Raw genomic sequence first — 13,495 nt, 5'->3', positions numbered from 1 at the left:
AAGTGCTTTTTTTCCCTTTTTTTTTTTTTTTAATGGATAGTCCAATTTAAGGGAAAATTCTTTCTATATTTCTTTATAATTTTTAGAAATTTTCTTTAATGTGCTTTCGTGGGGAGTTTTGCATATTCTTTTGCATTTATTCCATTTTAGCAGCAAGACTTTAAGATCATGTGCATTATCATCTTTTTACATTTCTTTAGCACGAGACTTTTCTCATTGCTATATATTTAACTAATACAATCTAATATTGATTAACTCTTGTTAATATATTATTTACTTAAATTTTGATATGTTTGATTCCTAAAAATATAATTTAATAATTATAATAAGCAAATGGCAATCAATGATTATAAAAAAGAAAAATAAAATTAAAAAAAAAAATCAGCTTTTGACATTTTGATCATAATCTGATCATTAAAAACTTGTTATAGTCGCTAAACTTACTAATACCATCAGTTGAAAGCACAAGCACAAAAGTTATATTTCTACCGCTCAACCAAACACATCCTAATTGAGAGCGAGTGAAAGAAAATCAAACACATCGATGCAACAGAACAATATCATCCTCTACAATAGAGAATTGGCCAAGAAATACAAGGAGAACTTCGACATCCATTCATTACAATCTAACCAGCAAATATTTATAATGCACTGACCTATTTCACTAAACTAAACACAAATACACGAGGAAGTGAAAATTTTAAACAAAGAAATCTACATTAATAGCTACGGTTTAAAAAAAGTTACAGGTGATGGAATCAAGACTCTGTTGTCATCATTGAAACAGAATTGGGTTCATAACCGTGAACCCTCAAGCGATAAATGCAAGTGTGGGAAGAGCTTCCATGATTGGATGCGAAGTCCAGCCTAACAGTGTCAACAATGCCAGATGCTACTGAGTCCAACACAGTGAAGGTCTGAGCGTTGCTCTTCTCGAGGTCATAATTAAATTCAGTTAAAATATGTATCTTCTCAGTATCAATGGCTACATCAATATCATTCCCTTGCAGCCACCCAGACACCCGACAGTCTTTGGGAGCACTTGACCGGTCATAAGCAACACTCTGTCCACGAAACGATAATGATATTAGTGGAGCACAGTATAAATTACTGATAGCAACAAAATAAATAAATAAATAAATAGTAGTAATAATAATAAACAATGGTGCTAAAAAAATAAAAAATTGGATTTTGCTTGTGAATCATAGACTAAGTTCACAAACAATAGAAAATTTCAACTGAGCCAGAAGGCCTGCATTTATTTCTAAGCATTTATTTCTAATCTCAAACAATGCATTTCAAACCAGGTAAACTGCAAAAACAGAAAAATTGAAAACAAAAGCAAAATAAGATCCAAATGAAGAGAATGGCAGCTCATATACCCACGCACGTCCATCCATCATTTAAAATTAAAATGCATACACTTAAAAGTCTCAACCTATCCCCACACCCTGGAATACTACCACAACCATTGCCACATCATCCTTGTCCATTGTTACATCCATTGCTTAGCCTAAAGACTACCATCACTACCATTTATTAAAATAGTAAAAAATTTCATTATGCATACAGACCATAGTTATCAGATTCGCTCAAACCCCTGGGAACCGCGATCTGATTCGTGAGTTCCAAATCGCGAGTCATCTGCGTTCCAAAACGCTAGGGGACGCGATCTAGTTCTCTAAAATGGAGGTTCCAGCGAGAATAAAAAAAAGAACGGAAGTAAGAGAGAAAGAAAGAAGAAAAATCAAAAGGCATGCACTTGTGTAAGCAATAGGCACAAGAAGAAGAAGAAGAAGAAGAAGAAGATAAGTCGCAGAAATGAAGAAGAAGAAGAAGAAAAAAGGAGATACGTTTTAAAAGACCAAATTTTGTAGGCGGAAGACTTGTTAGTGGGTTGGGTATGTTAGGTGGCAGTATATTCTTGATTTTTGGGGTGCAAATGAATATTTTATTCAGAAAAAATTAAAATTATTTATATAAATAATCATTATTAACTATTTGTTATATTAATTATTTAAAATCATATTATTTTAATATAATAATAATTAAATAACTTTTCTTAAAAAAATAAATAAATAACTTTGAATTTTATAAAAATGTATATTATATTAAAAAAAAATACAATCAGATCATCAGACAATGGAAATTCAATCTTGGGAACAAAAGATTGTTTTGGATATTGAAAGTATCAATACAAGATGGAGAACATATGAAGAATTGATGAAGCAACAATGGGAAAATTTGGCCCAGAAAGTGGAAATATTAGATCAGAAAATGGAAAGATTTGACAAGCAAACAGGTAAGATGCTGAAGTCCTCCAAGCTTTAAAAACCAGCTTCCATATATCTGAAGATTCTTGGAGTAGTGGCAGTGAATTGGAATTAACAATCCAAGAGAAGACAGAGGACTTCAAAGCTGAGAAGGAGACTATCCTTCTTGACGACACAACAATTCTGCATGCTGGTGGAGATAAGAAATTGATGGATGAAAAATTAAAATATGAAAATCTTGCAGCAAAAGATCCAAGGCTTATCGAAAGGAAGAAGCTACTATTCTACTAAAGACAACATTATCTGCATCAATTGACAAGGAGAAAGCACAAGGAGGGTTGCAACATATCTTCAGCTGAAATGGAAAGAAGGCGGATTCTATTCCTACGATTTTTTAATTTCCATAGAGGAAGAATGAAACTCCATCTAAGTAGTTTGCGCTTAGCCGATCCCAAGCCCGGATATAGGAGAGTTGCAGTAGGTGACAACCAGTGTAAAATTTTGTCACACCTTATGATATGGATTCAAATGATATAAACGTTACGGCGTCCTCTACTTACGACGCGCTACATCGAAACCCAGGTGTAGTGAGAAATATGCAAGGGTGTAGGGCGTTCACCGAAAGCGACGCGCCATGCCGGCACCCGGGTGTGGTGTTAAATGAGCAAGGTTCCCACATCATGGACGGGTGTGGGTAAAGAAGTTAGTCCACAGGACAGATAGTAAAACAAATAGTGGAACAAAACACAAGATAGACATAGAAAACAATAGAAGATATTATAGAAGGAGACCAATTAGGAAAAAACAAGATAAGAGGAGGATCAGGATTGGTACTTGGAATGTTGGATCACTTACAGAAAAATTAATGGAACTTGTGGATACCTTGGAAAGGAGAAAGGTGAATATTGCTTGCATTCAGAAGACTAAATGGGTAGGAGAGAAAAGCAAGGAAGTGGGTAATTCATGGTACAAACTGTGGTTTGCCGGAAAGGAGAGAAACAAGAACGAAGTAGGCATAATCATAAACAGGACATTGAAACACGCTGTAATAGCTGTGAAAAGAATAAGAGATAGAATTATACTAGTAAATCTAGTACTAGAAGGAGAAACAATAAATGTAGTTAGTACTTATGCCCCACAAATAGGACTAAATAGTGAGAGTAAACAAAGGTTTTGGGAAGATATGGATGATTTAATGCAAAGCATACCGAATGAAGAGAATGTTTTCATTGGTGGAGATTTGAATGGACATGTAGGAAGTGATAGGCAAGATTATGAGAATGTTCATAGAGGTTTTGGTTTTGGCAGTCGAAATGAGTAGGGAAAAAGCATTCTGGATTTTGCTATGGCATACGACTCAATACTAGCAAATACCTACTTTATAAAAAGAGAGTCATATTTAGTGACTTTCAAAAGTGGGCAACATAGAAGCCAAATCGACTTCCTCTTAACCAGGAAGACAAATAGAGCTCTATGTAAGGATTGCAAGGTCATTCCAGGAGAGGCTTTAACAAGTCAACATCGGTTAGTGGTCTTGGATGTCAAGTTTAGGAAGAATTCAAGTAAGGTCAGAAGAAATAGTGTAGCTCGAACAAAATGGTGGGAGTTCAAAGGAGTAAAGCAAGTGAAGTTCAAAAATGAGCTTATCGAGTCCAAAGCATGAAAGCTGGATATGGAAGCCAATGATATGCGGATACAGATGGCATCAAAGATTAGAGAAGTAGCTAGAAAAGTACTTGGAGAGTCTAAAGGACATGGACCACCCTCAAAAGAGAGATGGTGGTGGAATGAAAAAGTACAAAAGGCAGTGAAGAGAAAAAGGGAATGGTATAAGAAATTACCTAAATGTGATAATAATGAGGCATATGAACAGTACAAGATAGCAAAGAAAAAGGCAAAAAAAGCAGCTAGTCAAGCAAGAGCACATGCCTTTGAAAAGTTATATGAGAAACTTGAAACTAAAGAAGGAGAGAGATATTTATAGATTAGCAAGGAGGAGAGAAAGGAAATGTCAAGATCTCAATCAAGTTAGGTGCATTAAGGATAAAGAACGAAAAGTGTTGATGAAAGAAGAGGACATTAAAGAAAGATGGAGAAATTATTTTAATAATCTCTTCAATAATAGTCAAAATGGTAATAGCGTGAATATAGACTATAAAACAATATAAAAGAATGTAAATTATACTAGAAGAATTAGATTTTTAGAAGTAAATGAAGCACTTAAGAGAATGAAAGTGGTTAAAGCCTATGGACCCGATGGAATACCAATTGAAGTGTGGAAGTGTTTGGGAGATATGGGAGTGGCCTAGTTAACTAAATTATTTAATAAGATTCTAAACTCAAAGAAAATGCCTGATGAATGGAGGAGGAGTATTTTAGTACCTATTTTTAAAAATAAGGGAGACATACAGAGTTGTTCAAACTATAGGGAAATTAAACTCATGAGCCTTACTATGAAGTTGTCGGAGAGAGTTGTGGAGCATCGACTACGTCATGATACTTCTATCTCTCTCAATCAATTTGGCTTCATGCCGGTCGTTCAACTATGGAAGCTATCTTTCTCATTAGAAGCTTGATGGGGAAATATAGAGATGTGAAGAAAGATCTACACATGGTTTTTATTGATTTGGAGAAGGCTTATGATAGTGTTCCAAGAGATGTCTTATGGAATGTGTTAGAACAAAAGAGGGTATCTATTAGGTACATGCAAGTGTTGAAAGATATGTATGAAGGAGTAACTACTATTGTATACACAGTGGGAGGGGGCACAAGAGATTTTTCGATCTCAATTGGATTACACTAAGGATCAGCTATAAGCCATTACCTTTTTACATTAGTTTTAGATGAATTGACGAAACATATATAAAAGAGTATTCCTTGGTGCATGATGTTTGCGAATAATATTGTTCTGATAGATGAGATGCGAGAAGGAGTCAATAGAATGCTAGAGCTTTGGAGAAGTACTCTAGAGTCAAAGGGCTTTAAGTTAAGTAGAACAAAGACAGAATACATGCATTGCAAGTTCAGTGAAGGCCAAACTGGTGATAGGCAAGGAGTTAGTTTGGATGGAGTGGTATTGTCCCAAAGTAATCACTTTAAATATTTCAGCTCAGTCTTTCAAGTAGATGGGGGATGTGAGGAGAATGTTAGTCATAGAATTAAAGCCGGATAGTTGAAGTGGAGAAGTGCCACGAAAGTTTCATGTGATCGCATAATTCCCAATAAGTTGAAAGGAAAATTTTACCGTACAGCCATACGACCGGCTATGTTATATGGTAATAAGTGTTGGGCACTGAAGGAGTCGTATGCGTCTAAGATAAGAGTTGCAGAGATGAGAATGTTAAGGTGGATTAGTGGCCATATTAAACTAGATAAAGTCTGTAATGAGAGTATTTGAGAAAAAATAGGAGTGGTGCCAATTGAGGATAAGTTGAGAGAAGGGAGATTGAGGTGGCTTGGTCATGTGAAGCGTAGACATTCGGAGACTCCAGTTAGACAAGTAGAGCACATTAGGTTAGAAGATAAAAAGAAAAAAGGGGTAGACCTAAATTGACTTTGAGGAGAACAGTACAACATGACCTAGAAGCATTACACATTTCTGAGGATTTAACCCAAAATCGTTTAGAGTGGAGAAAGCGAATCCATATAACCGACCCTAAATTTTTTTGGGATAAAGGCTGAGTTGAGTTGTATGAAGAAAGAATGGGGAATATTAAGAAGGCAAAGAAAGAAATCCATCTCCTATGGTGCAGAAAAAAAAAATTTCAAATTCAACATTTCGACAATTTCTCGTTATTTTCTGCTGCTGCTGCATATTGATGGTCATTTTCTGGATATGGAGGCAACACTTTTACTGATATATTACAGTTTCCATTACTGATTTTTGAGGACAAGAATGATTTCAAGATGTGGGGAATGTTATGACTAATACGGAGAATAACGGGTTGTGATTGTATGTGAAAGTAATAGAATAGTCAGGGTGGTCAGTGGTAGTTAGCTGAAGAACTGAAAGTTGTTAGGAAAGTTGTAATTGGCGGGAACAGTTATAGGAAGGGCTGGTAGCTGTATAAATAATAGCTATTGTAAATGAAGAAGGGCATTCTGGAAAATATCAAGAGTCTATTGAATTTCTCTTTCATTCTCTCTATTCTCTTTTTCCTAAAACTCGAACTCTTTCTCTACTCTATTTCTTTTCTTTCTGCTACTTGAGAACTGAGATCCTGTTGTTAGGGATTCTTCTACGTAACTCATATGCCCTTACAGTGTAGTTACTTTGTTATTCATTTTTGCCTGGGTCTTTGACATGGAATTAATTTATATTAATTTATATTAAATTTTTGCGCTATCCTTCCTTGCATCATTTTGTGTAAGTGGGAGCCAAGAGGGCAGGAAATGGTACCGTGATTCTCTTGGTGGTCGTCAACTGTTTTTTCCTCACAAGATTCCAGAGATTTTTATAATTAATGTCTGCATGCACACGTGTAAAAGGGAAAAAAAAAACAATCAACCCAAATTTTCAATTAAACATAAGCTAAAATGATCCCTTCTCAAAGATAATTCTCTCAAAAAAAATGTTCTGATTACTGAAAACCCTTGCTCTTTTCCCTGGGCGACTATTTACAATCAGGAAATTGATCACCATCAATAAAAATGCCTCAAAATAACCTTACAATCCAAATTTTAACTCATTCCAACATCCAATTTCCACACCACCTTAGATTTCATATTGATAGCTAATGAACAACCAAAAATAAATAAATAAATAAATAAGCATGTCCATCTCTTTAAAAAAAAAGGTCCCACAGAATACACAAAATACTTCTACAATGGACTTGAATTCACTCAGCATTGAAAAAATTAATAATTGAACAGCACAAAGAAATATACTTGTAATTCAGCAAAAAACCAACCCACCAACAGTTTCCAAGAACAATTCCTCTTAAATCACTGTTATAAGAAGATTGAATACCCCTTGGCTGAATTAATGCCCACCCTCATACCTGCTACTTCTATTAGTTCCGATATCCTAAATCTCCAAAAATCAAAAAAATAAAATAAAATAAATCTTCAATCAATATTAACTGCCCCGTCAAAAATTTCATATTCCAACCACCTTAAGCAGAAGAGCTCTAGATTGTTACAGATAAGAGATTTCATCTATTTGATCACAATGCATTGACTTCCTTTCAACACCCTCTGTTCTCTTCGTATGTTCCTCACTAAGACTACCTTAACATTCCCAACCATTAACCCAACAAATTTGATCTTCTACAATAAAAAATTGCAGCTTAACTTGCATATTCTCCAAACCTAGTTAATCCATTTAATCAATTCTTTTTTCAAATATTCCAATTTGCATGGAACCACATCAGTTGCTTCCTCATATGAAAAGTGACAAGTTTGGTTTGTATCTGTAACGGCCCGGCCCACTAGTGATATTGTCCGCTCTGGGCCGAAGCCCTCACGGTTTTAAAACGCGTCAATAGGGGTTACGAACCATCAACTTATAAACCCAGCATCTCTCCCGTGTTTTGTCGATGTGGGATTTGCCTAGGGTGTTACAGTATCTATGTAATAAGTGTTCAGAAAAATGTGATATATCATTCTCACTGTTGAATTAATAATCACAAATGACTTTCCATCATTATCAATACTATTATAATAAATTTACTTCACTGAACTGTTACACCAATAATTTTTTACTGAATTCATTTACCCCCTCAACTATTACCCCTTTAGTTGTTAACCTTGTAACTTTTTACTTCCAATCCTTTAACCTTATATCAAACACACAATAGGGGCACATTTTTCATGCCTAGCAATATACAAACAAGGTTGAAAGGAGTTCAAATGTTACTCTTACCCCCTCACACCCTCCACCACATGCACCTAAATTTCCACACAGATTTAAATCCTGCTACTTTCAGTGATGTACATCAGAAGGGATCTGCCTCATCATCACCCTCCACATTCCAACAGGAGTTTACAAATAGCTTGAGGAAATCTCGAGCCATGAAGTCAAAATTGAAAGCCTATTCAACCAAGATAAAGTAGGAGAATCACTAAGTCTAGACCAAATAAGATCCCTACTCACTAAAGGTAAATCAATCAAGCCAAATCATTAACGAAATCAACAAATTCATCTCTGTCAACCATACTATTCTCCCTATTACTACTTACACAATTATGCAAGGATATCCCCATTACTTATCACAAAATGATAGAAGACTCTAAAGTTCCCCATTGTACACCATCTTTCCCTTTCACCTTTGCTTATTAATGGCCAGATCTTTCCATCAAAGTACTCTATCCCTATTCCTAATCCATAAACCCCATTACTTCTGTTGAATGAAACCCAAAACAGACCTCTGATCTGCAACCTACCTGTCAAGTCAACATCAGAGAAGGAACTAAGGGCAGCAGACGTCGTCAAAGAAAGCAAGCCACACGCTCCCTCATGTGCCGGCACATGGAGCAGAGGCACTGATACAAGAATGACGCGTGAGCACCACTCGCTGATCTTCCGGTCACCGGACTTCAAAAGTAGGCCGGTCGGCAGCCGGTCTCTCTAATGGGGATGGCAGAGAAATAAAGGAGTCACCCTAGAAGGGTGACCTAGAATGGCAGCTTCGTGAGTAACTTGAACAAGACACCAAACTCAAATTTCCAGAACAGGTTTTGTTAACCTAGCTTTGATACCACGTGAAGAATGACAAATTTCATTAATTTCAGTGTAGAAAACACACAAATTATACAGATAATTATATAAAACTTTTTCCTATAATTTTCATAATAAACTAATTAGGAATCCTTTACTAATAGGAGTCCTCTCTTCCAACTAAGATTGACTTCCTATAACAATTTTATTGTAACTATTACTTCGCTTATAATATGATTCTTGCAATTTTGAGTTTTTTTTTATTAGTTTAGCTTTTAGTTATTTTTGTATCTCAACTATTGCTAGTAATTTTTGGATTCCTACTTTAATAAACTTGTCCAAGTAAAACTAGGTGTTCTTAAAAACATGCATCATATGTACTTAACAGGGATCATGGTCAAAATAAATAAAATTTCAGATCTTTTACACCCTGGTGGACTCCAGAATTTATTGTCCACATGAATTCAAGGATGTTTGAGGTTTAGACATGTTCTAGCCTTGTTACTACAATTCCGCCCTGCATAAGACTAGGAGTTCCAGTTCTTATACATCTAAGGTTACTTTCAGCCTATATATATATATGCTCATTTTATTTCAATAAATAAAGAAATAACAATTTTATGGGAATTTTTTGCTAGCTCTGTTTGGGATTACACTACAATTCTAACCATTTGTGTGAAGCTAACAAGATATTCAGTGAGAAGACTGCAGAAGTTCAAGCAAGAAACTTAGAATTTTTTTTCTTCACAAGCAAATTTAAGAATTCAGATTTTGAAATTTTTGTTTCCTTAAGTGCCTCCTAGTCCTAGCTTTCCTACATTAACATTTCTTAGGAGATAAAAATAGCCAAGTAAAAGTGGCATTCTATTATATTTCTACATATTTTTTGAGAATAAACAATCACTTAAAGTCAAAAGAAATTTTGCTCAAGACTTCTTATTGATTCAAATTAAAGGACCATCTAATTGGTCAAAGGATCCAACCTATCAATACAACGTGGCCTTACCTAAGAAGAATCTTCGACATCATTTAACACTGCTAACATTATTTAGCATTTGAGAGCAGTCTATATAAAATCATAGAAACAGCTCCAAAGAATATAGTTTTCTAGTTTAATCTTCTAAAATCTTAAAATGCCACTAAATATAGTTTCCCACAATCTTTTGCCCTGTATTCTGCCTGCTGCCTATCCTACAGTTCCAAGGATTAGCTGAACAACCTCTCAACATAGTCTTATTTTCACATTTAATTGCAAGGCCCATTTCAAGTAACCAAACAGTTTATTTAAATGAGCAAGAAAAGAAATGTAGCGAGTTTCCACTATATGAGATAGAAGAGTACAGCCTACTGAGTCCAGAGAAAAAAAAAAATCAATTACTTTATCAGACTAGAAAAAATACTACCTTACATTATGCAGTACTTATAAGCACAAAAGATGATTGACCTAGACCATTTGATCAAAAGTTTGTCAGCACACTCAAAGGGCATAAAAATAGTTACCAAATTCGAGGATAATAGCAGACAATTAATTAAAGCCAATCCAATGGCATGTACTTAAATTTTTCCATGTTATATACACTTAGAATGGGGGAAAAATTGAAACTAGTTGGATACTAATGGCAAAACAGTTTAAAAGCTTCCTGAGATTCAATCTACCTTGAAAACAATTAAATCCTGATGAATTAGTTTAAAAGCATGTCCAAACTCGGAATTAAACCCAACATCTATAGTTCCCCATATAACTCTATATTGAAGGAAAATTAATTAAATTCTAAACCAAGGATTGTAAATGAATTTTAAGAACTATAATGACATAAATGGTTCCCCAGGAACAAATCCACAGCAATTATCGAATTTTTCTACAGCAACAAGTGAGAAAAGATCTTATCATGAATATAACCTTAAGTTACAGCATCCATACGGCTAGATGCATTTTTTTGTATCAAATCATCAAAAAAGGACAAAATTTAATTGTTGAATGTTGCAGATTTAAAAGCAAATTAGAATTCTCCATAGAAATTTCCAGTCTTTAAACTCCATTTCTGTTCCCATCCAAATATGATGACAAAATCATCCTATCTGCAAATGAATTCTAAAGTTCGCTAGTCATACAAAATGATACAACTCTAGACTAACTATACCACATTTCAGATAATGGTCAACACAAAAATATTTTCATCCCCTGATGATCACTGAATAATATTCTATCAAGAGATATTTGTCCTAAAAAATGCCAATAGGCATTGTAAAAAACAAAAGCAGCACTAACCAAACTTACAAACGTTAATGGGCTAATTGAATATACCATATCTCTAGGTCACATATGTAGCTCACTCTACTTTAACCATCAATTTAAAAGAGATACTGTTTAACTGATCACTAAAATGGTATAAAAGAAACGGATCTTTCTGTAGCTGCTGAGAATCATTGAGTAATAGAATCAAAAGTTACGAACACGAAAGGGTTATATTATAAGCATCAAGAGAACTGTAAAACTTAACTGCATCGTCTTCGCAATTTAAATCACTATAAGCATTTGCATACTACCAACATTAAACCAACAAATACCAAAATATATAACAATTTAAAAAGAATTACCTTAGCCACATGTTCTAGAGTAACAGCCTCAGGGATGATAGACGTTCGAAGCCTAATTTGAACAAACCCTCTACTTCCTTTCAGCGGAAAACACTGCCCAGGCTCCCCAAAGCTCGGTTTCAACATATTAACCGCATCAGGATGAATACCACTTCGGCTACTCATCAAGAACCAGTTGCTCCCCTTCCCAGCCATATATGGCTCTGAGTGTTTCACAACCACTGCCCCACCAGATGCCAGGGCATAGTCCACCCTTCCCAGCCCATCCGCCGCATGCTTCTTAATTTCCCTCTCCACTATCTCCCTCGCATATGCCCTTATATCATCCAAACTTACATCCTTTTCACCAAACTCACTGCCTTGTTGCTTCTTCAACTCCGCATAAAACTTTTTGAAGTCCTCCTTCGACATCCAGTCCGCAGCTTTTAACTCACCCATAGACTTCTCCATTCCTTCACTTCTAGCTACTAATTGCTTCAACTCAGTCTCCCAAAATACACCTTTGTCGTCAATCTTCTTGTCCATGTCCCTCCTTAACCCTGCAACCTCGTTTTCAATCCTCACATCGACGACCTCCACTTGAACCTGAATCATTTTCACAGTAGTCTTCAGAAAGGATTCAACTTCAGCAATTCGGGCCTCAAATTCCGATAATCCCACTTGTGCCCCCGACAAAGAATAATCCCCTGACTTCAAAGCCAGTCTCCTAACCATCTGCGCCAACCCTATTAACACAAGCAACAGCACAAAATTCTTGGTGAAAACACTAAACACCGTCAGCCAGCGCGGCTTCTCAGGCTTTGCGACCACTTTACGCGTCCTACGAGGAGAAACAGTGGAATGTGCAATGGCGTTGTTCTTCTTGACTTGGGCCAGATCTTTCGAGGATCTTTCGAGAACCGCCTCACCACGAATGGAATGGTGGCTTATATCCTTACTGTGAGAGGCCACGTGTTTATCGTTGCCCATAACATTGTTAATAGCAAGATCGCCGACATTAATTGGTGCTTCTTTGGGTAACAATTCCATATTGTTGGACTTCTCCTCACCAACGACGACAGGTCTCCTACGAGCTGCAGGGTTCGCCGTGATAGACACCGTCGAAGCAGACATCGCTGTGCCGATGAGAGCAATTGGGATTTCAGATGTAAAAGAAAGAAACCTAATTTAAAAAGAAAAGGAAAGTGAAGAATGAGGGGAGAGATCTGGATATAGTTGCCAGAAGACCGATACCACGTTTGGAGCGCTTTGTTCGTTTGAATCATGGAGAAGCCCGCTGGTAATTCACAAATATGCAGAAGGTCTTCGTGGAATTTAAAAAATAATAATAATAATAAATAAATAAAACATATATATATATATATATATATATATATATATATATATATATATATATATATATAAAGGAAAAGGTTAAAAGTACACGCAAATTACTGATTATAGCTAATTCCTCAAGTGTTTAATACTAAAGTTTGATTTTTAATGATATATTACAACTATGATCAAATGATTAAATTTATAAAAGTAAACGATAAATCATAATATAGTTTTTCAAAATTTGCTTAATTAATGATTAATTTATCAACTTAAATTTTATATTTAAAAGAAAATATATTTAATATTTATTATATGTAATAAATAAATAATTTTTATCAAAAAAAATTATTATTTAATCTTTATATTTTAACGAAATTAAAAATTTAGTCCTTATATTTTAAAAATATACTAAAGTCCATATATTTTACTTCTATTAAATTATTTAGTTCTTTCATCAATTTTTTTATTATTCATATTATTCAAATTATTTTTTGTCCTTCTATTTTAAGAAAACTAATTAGTTGATCCCTGTATTTTAAAAAATACTACTATTTAGTCTTTCTATTTTAGTAAAACTAATTAGTTGATCCCTATATTTTGAAAATTATATTCTTGGATAAAAATAGAAATTTTGCTATGTGAATACTAA

At 34.9% G+C, this 13,495-nt stretch overlaps 1 protein-coding gene across 1 annotated transcript; it reads right to left on the bottom strand.

Annotated features, from left to right (window-relative positions):
- Positions 1 to 545: 545 nt before the first annotated feature.
- On the bottom strand, positions 546 to 12,886 carry LOC110656831 (SUN domain-containing protein 1). Its single transcript, XM_021813814.2, has 3 exons — positions 12,763 to 12,886; positions 11,530 to 12,644; positions 546 to 1,064 (listed from the first exon to the last, which is right to left on the bottom strand). Exons 2-3 carry the CDS (start codon positions 12,640 to 12,642, stop codon positions 759 to 761), a joined length of 1,419 nt encoding a protein of 472 aa, XP_021669506.1. The 5' UTR covers positions 12,643 to 12,644; positions 12,763 to 12,886; the 3' UTR covers positions 546 to 758.
- Positions 12,887 to 13,495: the final 609 nt, after the last annotated feature.

Source organism: Hevea brasiliensis, chromosome 14 (assembly GCF_030052815.1).
Source record: "Hevea brasiliensis isolate MT/VB/25A 57/8 chromosome 14, ASM3005281v1, whole genome shotgun sequence".
Taxonomy (NCBI): Eukaryota; Viridiplantae; Streptophyta; class Magnoliopsida; order Malpighiales; family Euphorbiaceae; genus Hevea; species Hevea brasiliensis.
This window is presented reverse-complemented; position numbering and strand designations above follow the sequence as displayed.

Bases quoted from the DNA above. Each gene is read 5' to 3' on its own strand.
- LOC110656831 (XM_021813814.2), bottom strand. From the start codon at position 12,642: ATGTCTGCTTCGACGGTGTCTATCACGGCGAACCCTGCAGCTCGTAGG. The intron at 1,065-11,529 runs GTAATTCTTTTT...TTTCGTGGACAG, and splicing joins CTCTAGAACATGTGGCTAAG to AGTGTTGCTTATGACCGGTC.